The 23,521-nt window shown below is 43.0% G+C and overlaps 1 protein-coding gene across 2 annotated transcripts in view; it reads left to right on the forward strand.

Annotated features, from left to right (window-relative positions):
* Positions 1-86: 86 nt before the first annotated feature.
* EFTUD2 (elongation factor Tu GTP binding domain containing 2) overlaps positions 87-23,521 on the forward strand; it is a 45,422-nt gene continuing 21,987 nt past the window's right edge. Inside the window, exons 1-11 of one of the 2 annotated variants that reach the window (XM_082271395.1) lie at positions 87-156; positions 4,255-4,376; positions 8,375-8,540; positions 10,795-10,873; positions 10,957-11,032; positions 12,300-12,365; positions 16,098-16,133; positions 16,218-16,308; positions 18,003-18,085; positions 18,403-18,569; positions 19,790-19,914. In XM_082271395.1, the coding sequence (XP_082127521.1) occupies positions 4,266-4,376; positions 8,375-8,540; positions 10,795-10,873; positions 10,957-11,032; positions 12,300-12,365; positions 16,098-16,133; positions 16,218-16,308; positions 18,003-18,085; positions 18,403-18,569; positions 19,790-19,914 (1,000 nt within the window). In that variant the 5' untranslated portion in view covers positions 87-156; positions 4,255-4,265. Of the gene's footprint in view, positions 157-187; positions 211-4,254; positions 4,377-8,374; positions 8,541-10,794; positions 10,874-10,956; positions 11,033-12,299; positions 12,366-16,097; positions 16,134-16,217; positions 16,309-18,002; positions 18,086-18,402; positions 18,570-19,789; positions 19,915-23,521 lie in introns of those variants that run through there. The other variant, XM_082271396.1, reaches the window with a different exon arrangement.

Raw genomic sequence — 23,521 nt, forward strand, 5'->3', positions numbered from 1 at the left:
AATTAAGTGTATTTTAAAAACAAACTGAGATAAAATATTATCGTGTTATTTTGCAGCGTTACATATTTTTAGGCGCTAAAAGGTCAGCGCGTGTGTTGGTTGCACGGGGTCCTTCGCTGCTGGTGTCGCCGGAAGTGTTGTGTGGAGCGGCGTGAGGTGAGTGAATGGGACGTATGGGGAACGTTCCCGGGGTACAGAGCTTCTACCTTTGTATGTATAAGGCTGAGTGTATGGAGGGGGGCAGGAATGCTGGGGTTTTGTTGCTGTAAAATACTCCTAAAGTAGGCCAAAGACTGGACCCAAATCCTTCTCACCTGTCCCTCCTTTCTGGTCTGCTGTATAGACCTGTATGTATTACTTAAAGAGACCATGTCACCAACTTAAAAAAAAAAAAAAGCAAGTATAAGGGTCCAGTCACACTGTGCGCATGCTGAACTCTCCATTTTTCCACACTGTGCGCATGCTGAACTCCATTTTTCCACACTGTGCGCATGCTGAACTCTCCATTTTTCCACACTGTGCGCATGCTGAACTCTCCATTTTTCCACACTGTGCGCATGCTGAACTCTCCATTTTTCCACACTGTGCGCATGCTGAACTCCATTTTTCCACACTGTGCGCATGCTTAACTCTCCATTTTTCCACACTGTGCGCATGCTGAACTCTCCATTTTTCCACATTGTGCGCATGCTGAACTCTCCATTTTTCCACACTGTGCGCATGCTGAACTCTCCATTTTTCCACACTGTGCGCATGCTGAACTCTCCATTTTTCCACACTGTGCGCATGCTGAACTCTCCATTTTTCCATTTTCTGCTGCAATGCACCACAAAGAGGAGGTGGAGCTGCGTTGTAGCACCGCTCGCTGCGACGCAGTTCCATGCACCGCACTTCTGCGCTGCGGGAGTGAACAGGGCGCGTGGAAAACCATTGTGTTCTGTGTACCTGAGCGGTGGCCGGCGTTTATCCAATGCGCCAAATCTCCAATCACCGCACTGTGAGGGGAATTTATCATAACTGCAGGGTTTGGAGCAGCTGTGCATGGCAACCAATCACCTTCCAACCTTCATTTTCAGAGCTTTGCGGAGCAAACTGAAGCTAGAAGTTGGTTTGTTGCCATGCGCAGCTGCTCCAGTTTTGATGATGATCCCCCTGATGTGTGATCAAGCCCTAAATTCTTACCTCAGGTGAGCGCGGGTGCATTGCAAAAAAAAGCAGCAAATTGCAATGCATGTAAAGGGAGAGCCGCGCTAAATTGATGTGTTGAAAATAAATCAAACTAATAAAACGTGATAACAGTGAACTGTGCTAAAAAATAGTATTAACCAATTCTGTGTAAAACAATCAGTGATGAATATTCCATAAAGAGCAAGAAATAATCTGTTGATTTCTTGCTCTTTATGGAATATTCATCACTGATTGTTTAATGTTTTACACAGAATTGGTTAATATTATTTTTAGCACAGTTCACTGTGATCACTTTTTATTAGTTTGATTTATTATCAACACATCAATTTAGCGCGGCTCTTCCTTTACATTTACTTTTTGGTGTTTCCCACTACAGCCGCAGCTTTATTTCACATTTCTCATTTATTGCTTTATTTATTTTTTGTGCTTAGCGCGGTTATTTTTATACACTATATTGCAATGCATCACAACCCACCTCAGGATAATGGGTGTGAACAGCCACATAGAGAACAGTTGTTAGGGTCCTTTCACACGGGCGGTCAGTATGTCCGTTTGCTGATGAAAAATGAACATAATGTATGTCTATGAGACTGTGGATGTTAGCGGATGACCATGCGCTGACATCCGTTTTGCGTCCATTCTGTTCAGTTCCATTTTTTGAGATGGACCAGAGCCCTATTTTTCTTCCGTTTTAAAAAGCGGATGTCATCCGCTAACGTCTGCAATCCCTTAGACATACATGGACCCTACAAAAGTGTCATCCGTGTCCGTTTAAAAAAGTCACTGAGCCGGAACAAAAAACGTAACTGACCGTGTGAAAGGACCCTAAGAGTCCATCCACACTGCCGCGACTTGTCAGCCTGACAAGTCGCGGTCCATTGATTAGCACAGGACCCGTTCTAATAGGAGCGACACAAGTTGCTCTGACTTAGAAAAAGGGTCCTGTACTACGTTGGGGCGACCTGGGAGCGACTTCCATTATGTGAAGTCCCTGCAAGTAGCACCGAAGTCGCGGTGCACGTGACTTCACAGGTCGCCCCCCGAAGTCGTGTCGCCTCAGTGTTAATCTGGCTCTAATCCTGTGCAGATCTACATAGCTCCTGTGAGCTGGTGTGGGTGAGCCCTCCAACTACAAAGTTAAGCTGGGCTTTAACCACAAATTTAAACCAGTATTTTTTGCTAGAAAATTACTTGTAACCCCCAAACATTATATATATATATATATATATATATATATATATATTTATTTTAGCAGAGAACCTAGGGAATAAAATGGCGATCCAGTAAGGCTGCTCTCCTGCACTTAAGGCCCCTTTCACACACCATGTCCGTTTTTCTCAGCGGGAGAACAATCCCCCCACTGAGCAGGAGGATGACAGCTGTGTCTCCGTGCTGTGTGCGGAGACACAGCTGTCAGTTCCCCATGCATCTCTATGGGGGAAATCAGATGGAAACGGACCGTCCGTTATCATTCGATCCGCTGGACAGATGGAAAATAGTGTTTCCATCCGTCCAGATTTGACTTATCGGATCGGATGTCAGTGGACATGTCTCCGCTAACATCCGATGCCCCATAGGGATGCATGGGGGGACCGTTCAGATCCGCCAAAAAAACTGACAGGCGGATCGGAACGGTCTGCCTGTGTGAAAGAGCCCTAAATGAGTTGTAAAGAACTAGTGGGCTTTGGGAGTAGTTTTTGAGCTGTAAAAACTCTCTGATAAAAGCTTAAAAACACAGAAAATTTAGCTATTCGGCATTTATCAACGTTTTTGAGCCATAAGCTTTTGTGGGAGTATAGTTTTATAGCTACTGCAAAAAGCTAAAACACTTCTCCTACAGCTTTCTACTGATGTTTTGATAACGTCCAGTGTGCATGAGGCCTCAAAGTATTTGTTACCCTAAAAAAAAAAAAGAAATAAAAGAGAGATCCTGTTTCCTTATAGCAGGTTACATAGCACGGTGCTTGTGCTGTCTAACCTGCTCCTCTGAAAACTGTAAAAAAAAACCTGGCTGATCCTGCCACTTCCTGTGTCCCACTCTCCGTGCTGACCACGATAATCATGGCTAATGAGCCCTGACCACCGTGGTTGGCCTGCGTGCCTCCGTCACCCATAGCTTTAGGTCTGTCACGTGACTCCCCGCCACTCTGATAACACAATCCAGGGTTACAGCAGCAGGAGGAGCAGAGCCCCCAGCTCAGGGATCACGTGACTCCCGGTTGATGTCAGAGGGAGCGCTCGGCTCCTCCTGCTGTAGCCCCGGTTTGTTTAATGAGAGCGGCCGGGAGTCACTTGACAGACCTAAAGACACTTCTCAAAAAGGTATTTAGAGGCATTGTTTCATACAAACAGGTATACAATGCAGGATAGGAGATTAAAAGAGAGGAGCTGGCAGCAAGGCAATGTCCCCTTTCTATCCAGGGATGTCCTTGAGTTCCTCAGCCGTCCAGGACTCTCCCGATTGGTTGATACACAGCAGCGGCACCGTTGGCTCCCGTGGCTTTCAATCAAAGTCAATTAGACCATCAGGAGAGGGGGGGACAGGGCCAAAGGGCAGCTCCATGTCTGAATGGATACAGGAGCTACAGCCTGGCTTGGGTGCCCCCAAAGCAAGCTGCTTGCTGTGGGGGCAGTCAACAGGAGGGAGGGACCCTAGAAGAGGAGGATCTGGGCTGTCCTGTGCAAAACCAACTGCACAGAGGATGCACAAAAGCATGATGTATACACTTATGTCAATACAAGTGGAAAAGGTTGCCTCCCAAACTACTGGAATGCACCAATGATACAAGGAGACCAGATGGTGTCCATGGGGGCTTGGCTGATGCGTTTCAAGGGAGAACCCTCTTCTTCAGAGCTGTGGCATGTTTGCCAAAGATGTACTAAATTTTATATATTTTTAATTTTGCCTTTAAAATATCATTTTTGTGGGCGGTATATTGTACATCTATCTGCCCTGCTTCTACTTGTAACTCCTTGGTTGCTTGTCTGTCTTGTCAGATTAGGGTATGGCTTTTTTGTTAATGATGATGTGTTACATCATGTAACATTTGTTGTATTTACTTCCAGGATCTGCAGACATGGACACCGACCCTTATGATGAGTTTGGGAACTACATTGGTCCTGAGCTGGACTCAGATGATGACGACGATGATGACGATATGGGCAGAGATGACAGGGATGTTGATGTGGTGAGACACATTTCCATAATAGTATTCTGAACTGAACAAAAATGTAATGCATGTGATGTAAAGCAGCGCAGCCTGTCTGTCAGCTGAGGATTTGACATCCATTTTAGCACATCCCAACAAACATACCTTTTCAGTGTTCCTTCTCTTTGGAAAAGCCATTATCTTATCTCCTCCTCTATCTAAGATGATGTCATTCAGGAGGACTGGAGAGGCTGGGCATGTAGCTAAGAAGTGGTGCCATGTTGGGAGATGAGAAAGATTAGTGCGAAGATTGACACAGGATTAAAAATTAAGGCAAAACTTGACACCACAGGGGAGCCAAAGTTGAGTCCAACTGTTTATATGAAGGTAGATCTGAGAGTAGATGTTCTTACAAATAAATAGATAAGAAAGTTCTATAGCTTTTATTTGATCAATGGGTGGAAGATATTTTAAAAGTCAAAGTACCTTCCTAAACTGTACCTGTGAAAATGCAAGTATTTTTTTTTTATATATATATATATATAGTGTGTGTGTGTGTGTGTGTGTGTAACAAGCAGTAAATGAGCCCCCACTGACTTAGGGGCTTATTTGCCTTAAATAGCAATTCATCCTTAAAGCGATTGTAAACGATCACCTTGTAAAACAACCCATTCAGTTTAAAACTGAAACAAAAGGCAAAACGTGTGTGTGTGTGTGTGTGTGTGTGTGTGTGTGTGTGTGTGTGTGTGTGTGTGTGTGTGTGTGTGTGTGTGTGTGTGTGTGTAATATATAAAATATTATTATTACATTTTCCCCCTTTTTTTTTTTTTTAAATGATCTGCTTCCTTGTGTGCCCTCTGTTCTCAACTTCATAGGAGCTGGGGGAGAAGCAGCAACACACTGATCTTTCCAGTGATAGGGTGGGTGGGTGTCAGGACAAGTCTGATCATTGGAGGATTAGTTCCCAACATAGCTAGAGAACTGACCATGGTGTGTTGTCAGGGTTTCTTTTTTTTTTTTTTTTAGGAAAACAGAGTGGCTGGTATGAACACCAGGGATTTCACACAAAGGAAGCAATACAAAGAGAACAGGATACTTTTTCATACAAATGCATAGTACAGCAGATACATATGAGGAATGTGAAATGCTAGTGTAACAACTATTTTAAGGTTCACAGCAGAAGTTCTCTCAGTAACTCAGCTCACCCTGCCCCATCCTCCCAGAGCTTCTGCATTGGATATACATGAATTATTAGAAGGCTGTAAGACTACATGGGTGGGGAGAACAGGGTAGGCTGAACTGCTGATTCACTTCTGTCAGTGGGAGAAAGGTGTGATGGGAGGTGAAGCAGAATGCACTGAGCTGCTGAATCAGAGCAGGGTAAGGCTCCATGTACACGGGACGTTAGAAAAAACGTCCTGCAAAGCTATTTCTGACGCCGGGAAAAAGCAGCTGTTAAACGTGCTTTCAGTAGCTTTTTCCATTTGTGTTATTGCACGTTTGGCCACGTTGCTTTTAGCAGCGTTTTTCTGCCTCCATTCAAAATCAATGGTTCCCTATGGGAGCCTATTGATTTGAATGGAAGTCGCACCGCAAGTCGGATCCGACTTGCGGCACGACCTGCACTGTGAGAATCTTGAGGGGGAACTCCACGCCAAAAATGGGAAAAAAAACTGCGTGGGGTTCCCCCCCAGGTTCCAAACCAGGCCCTTCGGGTCCGGAATGGAATTTGAGGGTAGCCCCACGCCGAAAAAACGGCGTGGGGTCCCCCCCCAAAATCCATACCAGACCCTTATCCGAGCATGCAGCCCGGCAGGCCAGGAAAGGGGAGGGGACGAGCGAGCGGCCCCACCCCCCCTGGACCACACCAGGCCACATGCCCTCAACATGGGGGGGGTGTTGGTGCTTTGGGGCAGGGGGAGCTCTGCACCCCCCACCTCAAAGCACCTTGCCCCCATGTTGATGAGGACAAGGGCCTCATCCCCACAACCCTGGCCGGTGGTTGTGGGGGTCTGCGGGCAGGGGGCTGATCGGAATCTGGAAGCCCCCTTTAACAAGGGGGCCCCCCAGATCCCGGACCCCCTCCCTGTGTGAATGGGTATTGGGGTACACTGTACCCCTACCCATTCACCCCATAAAAGATAGTGTATGTAAATAATGACAGGAGACGTTTTGGAAAGTTTATTAAAAATCTTCATCCGGCTCTTCGGGGTCTTCTCCTCTCCGGGGGTCTTCTGCTCTTTTGCTGTCCGCCCTTCTGCTGTCCTCTCTTCTTGTCTTCTCCTCTCCGGGGGTCTTCTGCTGTCTTCTCTCCGTGGGGTCTTCTGCTCTTTTGCTGTCCGCCCTTCTGTCCTCTCCTCTCCGGGGGTCTTCTGCTGTCTTCTCTCGTGGGGTCTTCTGCTCTTTTGCTGTCCGCCCTTCTGATGTCCTCTCTTCTTGTCTTCTCCTCTCCGGTCTTCTGCTCTTGTGCTGTCGGCTGTCGGCTCTCCTTCTTCCTCCGGTCCTCCTCCGACGACGTCTCCAGCGATTATGCCGGCCTCTGGTCTCTGCAGCTTATTATATAGCCATTAGGGGCATGGCCGCCAGATGACGTCATCGGGAGACCACGCCCCTTGTGTCACATGTGGGTTCATCACGTTCAGTCACGTTTAGTCACGTTCGGCCGCGTTTCTGCGTTTGAAACGTCGGGAAACACACGTTCGAACGCAATATAATTGCGTTCTAAAAAAAGTCCCTGAACGCAACTGCCTGCAAATGACTGTAAACTACCATGTGTACATGGACAGATAAAATAACATGGAGCTGCGTTCAGGGACTTCTGAAAAAAACGCCCAACTGCTCCTAAACGGCCATTTCCAGCGTCCCGTGTACATGGAGCCTAACAGCTGCAGAGTCACTGCTGAAAGACGAGGAGCAGGTGTGGATCAACTACTATGTCACTTTTGGAAGAAGGGGGAACGGGATGAACTTTGCTGCTAAATCGCTGACGGGAGAGCAGGGGGGATTGCTGAGTCACTGCTAGGAGGGGGGTGCAGAGTGGGCTGAGCTACTGATCCATTACTGGGTGTGGGGAGCTGAGCTGCCTGCAAAACCAACTTTAGTGCTATTGCTGTGAACCTCAAGCACAAATAACCCCAGAGAATTTAATTCCACTTTAACTACTTGGTGCTCGCCCTATAGCTGATAGACGGTTACAGTACGGGCTTAAAATGCCGGGAGGGCGTAAATGGATGTCCTTCCGTTCTGCCTGGGGCGTGCGGGTGCGAGCTCTGTGATCGCAGAGTCCTTGGGACTCTGCTGATCACAGATTGGGTAAAGAGCCAATCACAGCGTGGCCCTTTACCACGTGATCAGCTGTCAGCCAAAGACAGCTGATCACGGAAGTAAACAGAAGCAGCTTTTTTTTTCCTCACGCTGTCAGCGTTAAGAAAAGAGGGAAGCCGTTACCCGGCTTCTGTTGGAGGGACATCGGTCCCATACAGTGTACATCAGTGCCCTGCAGTGCTGCTAATTAGTGCCCATCAGTGTCACTTATCAGTGGTGCCCATTAGTGCAGCCTATCAGTTCACGTGTGAAGGAGAAAAATTACCTGTTTCAAAACTTTATAACATAATATGAAAAATGTATTTGTTATTTTTTTTCTAAATTTTTATTTTTTTGCTTGTTTAGCAAAATATAAAAAACCCAGTGGCGATTAAATACCAACAAAAAAAGCTCTTTGTGTGGGGAAAAAAAGATAAAAATGTCATATAGGTAACAGTGTTGCATGGCCGCGCAATTGTCATTCATTAGTGTGAGCGCTGAAAGCTGAAAATTGGCCTGGAAAGGAAGGGGTTATAAGTGCCAATTAAGCAAGTGGTTAATCTGAAAAAATGCTGGCCTGTTGTATTTCATTACAAAGCATAATCTAACACTCCTCTTAAGATAAAATTAACGAGAATGTTTCTTTTAGCAGGAATGCAGCTTGGCATTAATTCACTTCCTGACATTACTCCTGTCCTGTAACAATACATTATTGGTCATTTGTCTCTATCCAGGCAGAAGATGACGATGATGATGATTATATGGGAGATGCCGATGAGGATCGGGGTGGCATGGAAGTTGTTCTCCATGAGGACAAGAAGTATTACCCCACTGCAGAGGAAGTGTATGGGCCAGAGGTGGAGACTATTGTGCAAGAGGAGGATACTCAACCCCTGACAGGTAAGTAAATACTCTATTATTTAGTTTTGGACCTTCTGTGTTTAAATGCGCTGAGGTACTTTACTTAAACCTTCATTAAGTTTTATGAGATGCCACACCCTATTTTTTAGATGTCATAGCAGCTTCTGCTGCATTCATCAGTATGCCAGATTGTTAGGCCCCTTTCACACAAATGGACAGTTCATTTCATCACGTTTTTTTGTCATCAGTTTTTTTCAGTCATCATCAGTTTCACATCCATTATCATCTGTTTTTTGTCCGATCCGGTTTTTTTGACGGATGAAAAATAGGGCTTTCATCCGTTCAAAAAAAACGGATGTTGACGGAAGCTGATGTAAATGGATGATTATCCGTTGTCATCCGTTTTTTCATAGCAATGCATTAATGTCCATTTTTCATCCATCAATGGATTGGATGAAAAACAGATGAACTGTCCGTATGTATGTGTAGCAGGTTTTCCAGGCATTGGGCCTGATGTGGGTCTGCCATTGTTACCGGTTACCTCTCCAGCCCATGTGAGCTGCGACCCTGGGTGTGAGAACTGAGACATAGACAACTCCGGCATCTTTGTTTTGTTGTTTTATTGCATTTTAGGGGATGGGAGAAGGGAATGAGTGGGATACTCCTTTAGGCTCAACTAAGTACAACTTGGGACTTTCTCAGAAAATGTCTGTCAACGCTGTCTTGACGCTAGCCAACGCTCAGAACACACTGTAACTTGAAGGAAGTGCTGAATCCCTGACTTTGGGTCCAGAAGATCCAGGACTATAGAATAATGAGCTTCTAACATTGTTGCACTGCAAAGTCACTGACTTCTTCCTCTAGCCTTTCACTGGCTTGATTTAGATTGATATGAATTCCTGTATGGCTGCAACTCTCAACCAATACACTGTACACTGTCTCTTCAGGGCCCTCACTGCAGGTTCCCCCTTTTACTCTACAGGGTCCCCTGACTAGGTACCCCCTCTGTCACTTCAGGGTCCTCAACCTAGGTACCTCCTTTACAGCTAGCTGATATCTTGATCCTAGAACCTTCTCCGGAGTGGTCCCCTCTAACATTTCAGGCAGACCCCCAGGGGCAATCCTCAGTACTCACGACCTGTGCAGGCTTTCCTGGGACTGGACTCCTCTCGCTTTCCGCTGGTTTTCGGCACTCCGGGTCCCCTCAGCTCAACTCGGCACTCTCTGGATTCTCAGGCAGCACCCGAGACATCCTCTTCCTCAAACAGGAGTCTCCATCCTGGGACTCTGCTCCCGCAAAGACACCCAGTCACGCACTTCCCACAAACTTCTACCCACTCCCAGAATCCCTTGCGGCATAATCTGCCTTCTGGGGTAGTTACAAGCCTGAATGTGTCCCCTGATTAGGTTTCCTCCACTGCCCTATGAGAAGCCTCTCACAGGGACCAGTGGGGAGACTCCCCTCTCAGCAGACACACCTGGAAGCCATGACACCATGGCAAAAAGAAATCATGGCCCTGCTGTTAGGCAGACAAGGCCCACTATACATTTGCCTAGTACCTACCTGTAGGGTGCTACATATGAAAGGGGCCTTACAGTGATTATAGATTGAAGCTATGTAACTATTTGTTGCAGTTTTTTTTTACCAACTGTGATCTGCTGGAATGTTTAACTGCAGAAAACCTTTAAAAATGTTTTTTGTTTTTCAATAAAGGTGCTTTTTTTTTTTTTTTTTTTACTATGTAACCTCTAGTTAATATTCACAAACTTCTTTTGACCAGCATTTTTACTTATCTAATTCTCTGCATTCTCTATCACTTTCCTATGCTCTAGTGGTGGACTGTACTGTTGCTTTTTACACATGCAGTTTCGCAAAGCTGACCGCCAGAGCATAGGTGAGAAAAGGATGCAGGGATGTGTCTTGTAGTTCAGAGGTACTAGCGCAGTGTTTCTCAACTCCTGTCCTCAGGACCCACTAACAGGCCAGATTTTAAGTATTACCTTGGGGGGCTGCAGATCAGAATACTGCAATTACTGAGCAGCAAATTATATCACCTGTGATCTATTTCAGTTATCTTGCAAACCTGGCCTGTTAGTGGGTCTGAGGACAGGAGTTGAGAACCACTGTACTTGCGGGAGCAGAGGGTCAGGTAAATTAAACTGCTTTTCTTGCTCCCCTAAATGTAAACGAGCATATAACACTTGCAACTTTCCTCAGTGATCAGCTTTAAATACACCTGTTGATGTCCTCACAGTCTTTGTATAATCCAGTGTTAACGTTTGTTTTTCATAGAGCCCATTATTAAACCAGTGAAGACAAAGAAATTCTCAATGATGGAGCAAGGGCTTCCTGCCACTGTATATTCCATGGAGTGAGTGTCTATTCCCACGACTTCATCCCTCAGTGCAACTATATCCAGATTGCATCTCATCATCATTATTTTTATATTTATAGGTTTCTTGCTGATCTAATGGATAACTCTGAGCTTATCAGGAATGTCACTCTATGTGGTCACCTCCACCATGGAAAGGTAGGTGATGGATGAATTGTAATATCAGATGTATTTTGCTTAATCAATTATGGCATTGAAGATGTATAAAATATAGAAAGCTGTAGCAGTCAATCAGGAGTTGGCTTACTTTAGTTACATAGGTAAAATAATGTTGTTTCGCTTTTAGTTTTTATAACTTTGCTGCGCTTTTTAAATTAGTCTTAATAATAAATCCAGATATAAAGCTGAACTCCAGACGTATGAAAAAAACAAAAAGGAATGTGGCTCTGAAATGATGAATACATCTTTAAATACATTTAAATGTAATCAGTATGCGTACCTGAATATGACTTGTATCAGCCTCTTGCAATCCCATTCGACAGCAGAGCTAAGCCTTGGAGAGAGGTGCAGGACTGCAAGGCATTTGGGTGTGTTGCATTCAAATATGTGACACTGAACATACTAATAGGAGAGAGCAGAGTGACAGAGATTACCTCTTCTGTCTGCTGCTTCTCCTTTCAATGTCCAGTCACAAGACCTGTAACTACAGCAGAGAAAAATTAGGTCTCCTAATATGCCAGACAGAGCTATGATTTGTGATTGGATTGAAAATCTTGGGGCTGGATGAACAGAAAAACAAATTCTTTGCAGGGCCGGCCCTACCATGGGTCCCGCTGGGTCCATTGGACCCAAGCGGCACTTGGAGAGGCAAATTGACTCCCATGTTTTTTTTTTTGTTTTTTTTTTCCAGCAGTTTTGTGTGTCGTTAGTTTGCAGCGCGTTACAGGTGGCATTTCCCCCATCTCATACTGCCGCTCGTAGTGAAAACTGATGAGTATGAGGAGGCGGAGCATCCCCTGGGGAACGTCCCTTGCGTGATTGTGGTGTGCTCATTGATGTCAGACATCAGTGTACTCCATCTCACGAGGGACAGGCTGGATCCTCTAGGGGGAGGGCTGCAGCAGACACATTAGTGACCAGAGGACAGACAGTGGGTTTTTGGTGCACTGGTCCGGTGGTAAAATATGGAAGAAAACAGTGTATATAATTTCTTAATGTTATATAAAATAATTGATGTGGGGGGCCTTTTGGTGGGCATGATTTTTTATTCGGGGGGGGGGGGGTGGCATTTTATTCTTGGACCCAGGCAGCACAATGTCTTGGGCCAGCCCTGATCTTTTGGCATGTAAAACAATTAAATTGTATGTATTTTTTTATTTATATGTATTTTGCTATTTGCCTGGAGTTCAGCTTTAAGCACAGTAGAAATACTCAGTACCATACTTATTCCTACCCCTTCTTTCAGACCTGCTTTGTGGACTGTTTAATAGAGCAAACTCACCCAGAGGTCCGGAAGCGCCATGATCAGGATGTGAGTACCTGTCCTTTTTATTCCTTTTTCCTTTGACAATGAACTGCATGTAGTGTGTGGACAATATGCCTTCAGTGTATTGGTATTGCCTGCACTTTGGGGGAAAAGAGTATAGGAGCACAATTTAGTGATCCTAATGTGCCATGTAAATATAACAAATTTAAATAGAGTTTTTTTTGCCATAGCAACCAATCATACTGTACTCTTCCTTCCTCAACTGTTACAAAATGGATGTATATTTGCTCCTGTTGTCATCAGGCATGCTCTGTTTTGCTGGCTATATAACTGCAGTATTTGATTTTGTTTGCTGAATGCCTTTCTGATGAGCCATTGAGGCTGATTTACTAAAGGATCTGAGAATAATTACAAAATAAATTGTGTAAAGATTCCTTATACTTAAAGTGAATATTTGCACATTTTATTGTGAACATTGGGTTTTACCAACTATATGGGAGGGGTATGTTCACAACCAGATATAGATTCTCAAATTTTGGGGCAGTCCTCCCATCACAAATATACAACAAACCAAATAAAGAGTATATAGAAATGGGATTTGAGCTGACTACCCCAAACTGAGGATTGACCATGTTACATCTGTTAATTTAAAATAACCGTTTTTTATTAAAATATACTGTATTTTTTAAAACTGTATCTAAAAATACTCATCCTCTATGGATGAGATGCAATACAAATGTTAACTTTCAGCAGCAATGATAAACAATTGTATTTCCCAAGGGAGGAAAAGAAAGCAAATATTACCTATAAGTAGGATAAACTTGTATCTAATACCCTGTGGATGCAACTCAAGATGTAGGCCATACTGTCCCTGATTCTGTTAAAGAGGAGGAAACATCCATAAAAATCATGTAGCATGAAAAGCAAACTACCATACCCAATAAGAGGAATGCAGACTACATCTAAAACAGCACCTATACCACATAAAATCATAATCGTAAAGATTGGAAATACCTGTATCCACTAATCAAAAGGCAGGGTATAATCAAGACCACTACCTGCCTCTCTACCTCCCTTAAATTCCCTGGGCTTCCCAAGGACCTCAATCCAATGGGGGCTGGAGAAGCTATAGGGCTAGCTAAGGAGGTTCTTTCCCACTGCTCCCACCCACCGCCCTAACAGAGAAACATAGGCAAGACCCACGGCATCTCCTAAATAAGGAGAAAATGCTAGGGCTGCCACTCTATGCAACCTATTGCTGTACAGTCAGAAGTGACGTACCTCAGGACTGGAAGTGCATCACCGGAAAACGGCCACCTTGCCCCACAGCTTGGACAGCAAGCCGAGGGCAGGGGTGCATGAAGCAAGGAGAGCAGGGGGACCCAGGGCATCAAGGGTCCATCAAGGATTCCCACTCAGCACCCACCAACAACAACATGGATGACAGAGGCAAATAACCCCTACAACCACCGAACGAACAGATACAAACAACAACACAAGAAAGAGAAAACGATCCAGAACAGGACACCAAAACAAGTCAAGAATACCTTGACATACCACCAAAACAGAATAAAACCAAAACAAAGTATTTGTGTATGAAAATGTAAAGTGGATAAATGTGTATTGACTGAACTGAGATTGTGAAGCATGTTGATTATGTAATGGTTTTTCATTATTGGTAATTTTGTTTACCCTTATAGATGTAATTTACCTTTTTTAATCCATCTTGTAGTCCTGAGAAAGCAATAAAGCCTTGAAACCCATCGACTGCTGCTTGGATTTGAAAAACATGTATTGTATTGCATCGATAGAGGATGAGTTCTTAGATGCAGTTTTAACAAATATATTGTAATAAAGCTTTGTTTAATTAACCACTTGCTGACTGTCTTATAGCACTTTTACTGCTACAGGGCGGCATCTGTGCGCCGAATAACGTGTGTGTGTGTGTATATATATATATATATATATATATATATATATATATATATATATATATATATTGTGGGAGATTAGCTCGGTGGCGGGTGTGGATGACCCCTTGGGGGGGTGCGTTTACACAGGGAGATAGCTGAGAAGTGGTTGCAAACAACAGTTTGGTTTATTCTTGCAATTCTCTTCACACAAGTGCAAGCTTCAAAACATCAAAATAAAACACAAAAAACACTGTGGGCGGCTACCTTCTCACATACAGGAACCTACCTACGGAGTATGTCTCCAACCTACTGTTGGGCAAACTTTGCTGATCCTACAGCAGACACTCAATAGTCCATGTTTTTTCTTCACACAACAAATGTCCATTGAACATGTCCCTTTTCCTCTTCACATTGAACATGTCCCTTTGCTTGTCTCTTCGCATAGCAAACAGTTCATTGATTTCTTCCACATAGAAACAATCCCAGACCTCACCTTGAGTAGTCTTCACACTTTTTACCCTCCTCAGCGCACATCGCTTCAGGAGGTCTTCTCCCATGCTCACACAGCGTCGGGAGGAACACATCTGACTGTCCTCCTCTCCCCAGCTTCACACAGCGTCAGGAGGCAGCAATCCTTCTCCCAGGCTTCACACAGCGTCGGGAGGCACACATCTGACTGTCCTCTCCCCAGCTCACACAGCGTCAGGAGGCAGCAATCCATAGACTTCCTTTGGACAAATTATAGAGGCCTTAATTTCCTCATTCTGAACAGCTGAAGTCTGTTCACCGTCCTTAGACAGTTCTGGCTACCTTTGCAGCCGACACCCTATAGTAATTGGTGAATTCTCTAAACCCAGCATAAGTGTATCTCCTGTCTGTGACAACATCCACAGATTTACCTGACTTCCTGTCACAAAAATATATATATATATATATATAGTGTATGTGTGTGTAATTCTGGACTTCCACCTGCAGGGGACACACGCCGCCAGTGGGCCTCCTCTCTGTGATAGTTTTACAGCAGAAGCCGACCCTGGGTGTCGGGCACGCAATGTCCTCCGGCACATGCCGATCATCGGGAAGACACAGAGAACTGAGATATGTCTATGTAAACAAGATAGACTAAAATCAATCTCTTCCCCTAGTGAAAGCAGCACACAGTGTACACAAAAACACTGGCTAGGCATGCAGTGTCATTAGTACAGTGATAGTGCATTTTTATTTTAGCACTGATCACTGTATTAGTGTCACTGGTTCCAACAAAGTGTCAGTGTCTTATTGTCCAGTGCAATATCGCAATCCCACTATAAGTTGCTGATCATTGCCATTACTAGTATAAAAATAATAAAATTTCCATAAATATATGGATTATGCAATGGTCAGTTAAAGTTTCCCAGTGCCCTATCACAAAAAATGGCCAGGTCATGAAGGAGGGTAAACCTTCCAAAGATCAAACGGTTAACGGATGTAAAGTGTTTATTCCTCAGTTTGGTGTAGTCAACTTCAATCCCTTTTCTGCATATTCTTCATTTAGTGAACATTCTCAATCCTTTAGTAAATCGACCCCATTATTTCTCTGACAGGTTTTAAATTAAAAAAATAAATAAACTATATATTAAAAAAAATAAAAATAATTACTAATCCCCTGGTTTAAATTATATACACTACAGCCTTTAGTATTTGAGTCACTAGCCATTATCTTTGCATGAAATGTTTCTTCCATTTTCAAGCACTATGTATAATTGTAGCATACATGGAGCCACTATTCTTAATGGGAAAGCTATGTTTTAGTTTTACTTTTTAGTGAATTACTGTCTTTGTGTTTGGTTAATCTGATGTATGTTCCTTTTTTTTTATTCCCCAGCTTTGCTATACTGACATTCTGTTCACAGAGCAGGAGGTGAGTGGTCACATTGTTCATGGGATGTATGCATGTAGTAGTTTGTGGTTTTGAACACACAATTATGATGTGCCTTCCTTGCAGAGAGGAGTCGGTATGAAGAGTACGCCAGTAACTGTTGTTCTACCAGACACCAAAGAGAAATCTTACCTCTTTAATATTATGGACACGCCTGGTATGTTAAATCATTAGAGGTGGTGGTGGGTAATTTGTTTTGTTTTCCTGCTCCCTGCAATGACCGATTTTTATGATCATCCTGATGGCCGCACACATTTTAGTGGTTTTCCTTTATCTACATAGTTTGTAGTCCTAGTTATGTAAGCTAGGCTCATTATATAGAGCTATATTTTGGAGCAAACCTGTGTTTTTGTTCATACAGGCCAAAACTACAGTTTCGGTTTAATGCCCCCTCTTACCCTGCACATTTTTTTTTTCACTCCTTTGATACTTCGCTCAAACAGCATGCTTGCGTATGGAGTAACATGGCTCACTCCCTTTCATACTATAGCAATGGTGCTTGGGAATTAGTCCAGTACTGTAACACGGGGCTAGAAAGAGGCCTTAGGTCTGTGTAAGCTCTGGTTAGGGCCACTAAAAGCTTACACAGGGACTCCATACATTGTTTTTGGTGGCTCAGTGGGTTATGAGGAAAGTGTGTGTGCCCTGCTGGTGAGTGGAGCACTGGAGTAAACCTTTTGCTTTGTCATTTAAATGTCTACAAACCCTGGAAAATAAAGGGAAAAAAATATATTTGTTGATGGCATGACATTCCAGTTGGAGGGAATGTTACCTCAACACATTTTAAGCCAACCAAAACTGATCAGAACAATGTTCTACCTGTACTAAGAGAATTATGTAGGGTGCTATTACTGACCTTTCAAACAATGCTAATTGCCTGGTTGTCCCAGATTGAAAGGATAAGTTCAACTTTGGGAACATGTTCCACCCGATTTTAGGGTGGGACATGTAAATAGTTCTCAGTAGTGCACCCACTGCCCCCCCCCCCCTTCCTGTTGCAGCAGTATGAGGAGAACTTCCTCGTACTAGCTGCCACTATTTAAAAACAGTGTGGCTTTGCTGGGCTCCGCCCACACGGCTGCGTCTTTCAGACACGCAGCTCCTTAGCGGCTGTCAGCTTGTATTTCTCAATGACCTACCACAGCGCTGTGGAGCGCCATGGTAGTTCATTGAATCCTGTCAGGGAGTATCTGCTTACCATTACGGAATGTACAGGTAAGCAAATAAACTGACAGTGCTCAAGAGATCTGAGATCAATGCTTTACAGGCTCCTGCAGTAAAAAAATAATGTACATTTGTTTACCTGCAAGAATAAAAAATGTGCATTTATTCATTTTAAAAGTGATTTTATCCTTTAAATGCTTCCTGAGTCACAGACCCAGAACAAGCATGCAGCAAGTGAACTCAGAAAGACCGTCTCTATATTTCATGACTAATTTTTATACAGATAAAGCATTTCTTCATTTATGAAATAGTCTTGCTTCTATCTGTGTTTTAAAGGAAACCTGTTACAAGAGGAACATGGAGGCAGCTATTGCGGATCTGTGCTCCTAAAAATGTTAGTTGCCTAGATGTCTGTTGTGCTGATACTGAATTACATACACTGATTCACCAGCCCTGAACAAGTACACAGGCACTTTTTTTTTTTTTTACTTCTTTGCAGGTCAGTCATTCAGCTTTACTAGCCAGGCTGGTGGCACTAAAGGAGGTCCAAAATGACAGCCCGCATGTTTCTCCCTTGGCAGGATGACACAGTGCAATAAGAGCATTTTTTGCAGAATGAAGACATTGGGGTAGATCCTCCCATCCTGCAGCATAAAGATATGTATTGTTACCTCCTGTGCTTTCTAGGTCATGTGAACTTCTCTGATGAGGTGACAGCTGGGTTCCGCATATCAGATGGGATTGTCCTATTCATCGATGCTGCTGAAGGGGTAAGCTTTCTTGTACCACATCTGGTTTGTGCACCCATACTTTACATCACTTGGTTCCCTTCTATTTTACATTTTAAACCATAAGGGCAAAGAGACCTTTGCTACATGTAATATGGAATAGCTTTCTATAAAGTGTTGACATTATCATAGATTTTAATCTTGTGTCCAACCAAATGTTTAAAATCGTGCAGCTTAACCTCTTCAGGAATCCTCCCAAATGAGCAGCTCATGCAAAGTTCCAGTTTTTCAATCTTTGATTTATTCATATCTCTTTAGTATTCTCTGCCTCTTTACATTGTTTATTTCTCCCTATACAGGTCATGCTGAACACGGAGCGTCTGATAAAGCATGCCGTGCAGGAACGCTTAGCTGTCACTGTTTGCATTAACAAGATTGATCGCTTGATTCTGGAACTAAAGCTTCCACCTACTGATGCTTATTATAAACTGAGGCATATTGTGGATGAAGTTAATGGGTTGCTGAGGTAAGTGGACATTTTTAGTGCTGCAAATAATATAGGGAGTCTGTCCTTTGTCTATGTAGGGCAAAACATTAGATTAGCTTTATTGCCGGCCCCCTTAGCTGCTTATATTTGCCTTTTTGCCACTCCATTTGTCCAGGAAAGCAAAATGATATATCAGGTTCATCTGTATCTAGGGGAGCTCCCCTTCCTCCCACATGACGGTGCTGGGGCTTAGTGATTGGCTGTTCAAGCCTTGTCATGTGAAGGTACAGCATGCGTTTTCAACTGTGACTTGGAGCTTACACAGAGCTTCATCTAATTTCCATGGGTGGGCAGGGGGTGAAAGTTTGTTTTGAAGAGACTTTGTTGTCAGACCATGCGTTTCCACAGATGTTTCAAAGTTACAAATTTATATAAAAGCAAGAATATTATACGTTCTTTTTAAATCAATCTTTTGCATGTTCTTTACCTGTGAAAGCCTCCTGAGAATATTGATGGGTTACGCCATCTTGGATATGATATTGGCAGCTCAGCTGACTCAGAACTGTCAATTGAGTCACACTCTGTAGTATTCCCCTTTTAATTCACCCCTGACAGTTACATTAAAGGCTGTGTAGAAAGGTTAGGAACAGAGGAACTCCAGCAAAGACAGTAATTAGCCATTCCCAAGGAAGAAGTTGTGCTACGAAATTGACTCTCTTGGAGTAGACAGATTTTTCAGCTAATTCAGAAACACATTAATAGTAATACAGCAAAAAAAAGAAAGGGGAAAAAAAACTGCAAGCAAATATTTAAAGCCCAACTTGGGGAAACAAAAGTTTCCCTTGCAGTGGGACTGCACCTGCACTTTTAGAGTTAATTGCTCATTTAGGTCTAGGGAACATTGAAAAGATAACTTACCCAATCTTCTGCACTGCTAGATTGGTCCACACAGCATCTTCTCCTCCATGCTTTATGTCATCAAGACCAATGCAGGGTCCATAGTCCTTGGGTGTTAAGACCCAGAGGGACAGTCCACTGCCAGATTATTGGGAAATCTAGAATCCGGTAAGTAAAATCACTTCTCTCCTCTAGGCAAAATGAGCAGGTAGCCCACTGCAAAGGATAATCTTAAAGTTTACTACATTTGCGCTTTAAATACTTGCTTTGTCTGTACTTTTATATGGATTTTGTTATGTTGTTGACGGGTGCTACTGGTGTATTCCTCTCTTCCAGTAATAACTGTTTGTCTCTGTCTTCAGCATGTATTCCACAGACGAGAATCTCATTCTGTCTCCTCTCTTGGGCAATGTCTGCTTTGCAAGCTCACAGTACAGCATATGTTTCACCCTGGGCTCTTTTGCCAAGATCTATGCGGATACTTTCGGTATGTTAATATTCTGTACTAATTAATGTATGACAATGCAAAATTGTATAAGCTAAAGTAAAGAGTAAAAAAAAATAACAGCCTGCATTATTAGCCTACATTATACTCTGCTCAAAAAAAATTAAAGGCACACTTTGAAAACACATCAGATCTCAATGGGGAAAAATATCATGCTGAATATCTATGGACTGGGTAATGTGTTAGGAACGAAAGGATGCCACGTCGTTTGATGGAAATGAAAATTATCACCCTACAGAGGGCTGAATTCAAAGACACCCCAAAAATCAAAGTAAAAAAATGATGCAGCAGGCTAGTCCAATTTGCTAAAAGCTTTATTACAGCAACTCAAAATGGTACTCAGTAGTTTGTATTGCCCCCCATGTGCTTGTATTCATGCCTGACTATGTCGGGGCATGCTCCTCCATGAGACAACGGATGGTGTCCTGAGGTATTTCTTCCCAGATCTGGACCAGGGCATCGCTGAGCTCCTGAACAGACTGCAGTGCAACCTGGCAGAGTTGGATGGACCGAAACATAATGTTCCAGAGGTGTTCTATTGGATTTAGGTCAGGGGCCATTCAATGGTATCACTTCCTTCATCCTCAAGGAACTGGCTGCATATTCTCGCCACATGAGGCTGGGCATTGTCATGCACCAGGAGGAACCCAGGACCCACTGCACCAGCGTAGGGTCTGACAATAGGTCCAAGAAATTCATCTTGATACCTAATGGCAGTCAGGGTGCCATTGTCAAGCATGTAGAGGTCTGTGCGTCCCTCAATGGATATGCCTCCCCAGACCATTACTGACCCACCACCAAACCGGTCATGCTGAATGATGTTACAGGCAGCATAACATTCTCCACAGCTTCTCTAGACCTTTGCACATCTATCCTGGAGTAATGCCTGCAGCTAGAAGCATCACCCCGCTACTGTTTTTTAGAGCCGGCGGTCAGCTTTCTGGCGATAACAACCGATGTGGCTCTGCAGCCGCTCGGCTGTTATTCCAGCGAGCAGGAGGGGATTCAACTTTGATCGGGTCTCCAAACATTTAACCTGGAAGCAACATCACTTCCGGTTTATTCCACTGCCAACTGCGCCGATTTAAAAAAAGAGTCAGTATTCAAAAATGCAGATTTGGGAGTTTTGAACACTTTGAAGTGCAGTGGAGGGGTCTTATAGACTCCAGATCCCTCCATACCTGTCACTGCCTATTACTGTCAAAAGGGATGTTTACAATCCTTGTGACAGTAGTAAAAGTGATCAGATTTTTATTTTTTGTTAAAAATGAAATAAAAATAAATAGGAAAAAAATTAAAATTTTTAAAGCGTCCCTGTTGCCGTGAGCTCACGCACCAAAGAAACCGAATACGTATGTCGCACCCGCAAATGTAAACAGTGTTCAAATCACACATATGAGGTATTGCCACGATCGCCAGAGTGAGAGCAATAATTCTAGCAAAAGGCCACCTCTGTAACTCTAAACTGGTAACTGTTAAAAAAAAATTTCAAGCCTCGCCTATGGAGATTTTTAACTACCGTAGTTTGTTGCTGTAACAGAACCACAACCCCACAATGTGCTTTTGGGCTTCCATCAGAATACCACTTCATTCAGTCTTGAACATAGATATCAGATATTCTAGCCGCCCCCATACAAAACTAGCCGAGAATAGCTTGTATAGGATCTGGAACATTTATTGAACAGTTTTGCACACAGTACATACCACACACAGGTCAGGTGAGCCTGATTACATTATCATATGGAGATAAAATTGTATACACAAACATAATTAACCTTAGCTATTTACCTAGCCATCTGGACCGAAACAATAGGTGAGTTAATGAACTATTAACAATGGGACAGACATGCTTAGCAGAAAACGCCTAACACCCCAATACAAAGACAACAGCAGGAGACCACCAGTAACAGACTGTCCATCTCTTTCATTGAAGAACATGGAACAGAGGCCAATGTGACCAGCTTTTTCAATGAACATGTTCAGAATCAAACAGACCAGGAGAGTCTTCATATATTTCTTGAGAGATTTTGTTGATAAATATTACTGTCCCATGTGAAGTAATCTAAACCATATTCTCAGTGTCAATTAAGTAGCTGTCCATTTTCTTGGTCACCCTGTGCCCCTAATAGACACAGTGACTTACACATAAGAAGGGCCGGGGAGCTGGAAAATTGGTTTCCAGAGCTCTCCAACGTAAGCTGGGTTCCACGGGCCCCCCAACCAAAGTGACTCCCGTCACAGTCGCCATTCCATGAGTGTGCGCACTTTTAAACCGTAACATGTTAGGTATCTATTTACTCAGCGTGACATAATCGTTCACAAAAAAATTGGGGTTACTTTACTGTTTAATTTTTTTAAATTCAGTGAAATTTATTTTTTCCCCAAAAAAATTGCATTTGACAGATTGACAAAAAAATATTGCAACAACCGCCAATTTATTCTCCAGAGTCTTTGCTATATATATATATATATATATATATATATATATATATAATATATAAAATGTTTGGGGGTTCTAAGTAATTTTTTAGCAAAAAATACTGATTTTAAACAACAAGTGTCAGAAATAGGCTTGGTCCTATTAGGTAATTGATAGGTAAATAATCCTATTAATGGTGGAACTACATACAGTATGCATACAAAAAGGGAAGGATTATGTAAAGGATTAAGTAAAGATAATTCATTGTGTTAGCTGTGATTGTATTTTGGAATCTTTGAGTGAACATTCAACCGTTTGGAACCTTTTATAAAAGAAAAAGGGCTGGTTGGTATTCCTAGATTGGACTATATTTATTATAAAACGACCATGTTGGGAAAATCAACAGTGTTGAATTTTGATTTTTTACAATTTTTTTATTGGCTTTGTTTTATAGCAGAAAGTAAACTTTTTTTTTTTTTCTAAATTGTTTCTTTTTTTGTTTATAACGCAAAAAAAACCCACAAAGGTGATCAAATACCACCAAAAGAAAGCTCTATTTGTGGGGGGAAAAAGGACAACGACTGCGCAGTTGTCAGTTAAAGCAATGCAGTGCTGTATCACGGGGCTGAAGTGATTAATAAAGGTACAACATTTAGCAACATGGTTGATGATTAAAACAGGCACATCTATGTATGAAGGCATCCGTGGTAAAGCTGTCCACATAGACCATCCTCCGCATCTCCGGCTCTCACAGCTGTCAGTCTGAAATCGTGACCGGGAAGACTACCCTGCAGTAGAGCAAACTGAAAGCGAGGGTTGAAGCGCAGCGAGGAAGGGATGATGTCGATGGCAGTGCAGTGGACGGTCTATGTGGACAGCTTTACCCCGGATGCCTGCATACTTGGATGTGCCTCTTTTATTCCTCAACCATGTAAGTTGCTAAATGTACCTTTTATTAAATGTAACTATATTGCTAAACTTAGAGGTGCCTCTCTTCAGTTTTATACTCAGTTGTGACCTGAAGTTAAAAAAAAAAAATTGCTTGTCTTGCAAAACGCTCTCAATCCAAAGTTTTATTGAAAACAGTCACTTGTAATTCACAATGCAATACCCACAGTAAACCATAACCTGCCTCTGTAATGCATACATCCAGTGCCATCTTAAGAGCAT

This window comes from Pelophylax lessonae, assembly GCF_965119305.1.
Source record: "Pelophylax lessonae genome assembly, chromosome: 11".
NCBI lineage: Eukaryota > Metazoa > Chordata > Amphibia > Anura > Ranidae > Pelophylax > Pelophylax lessonae.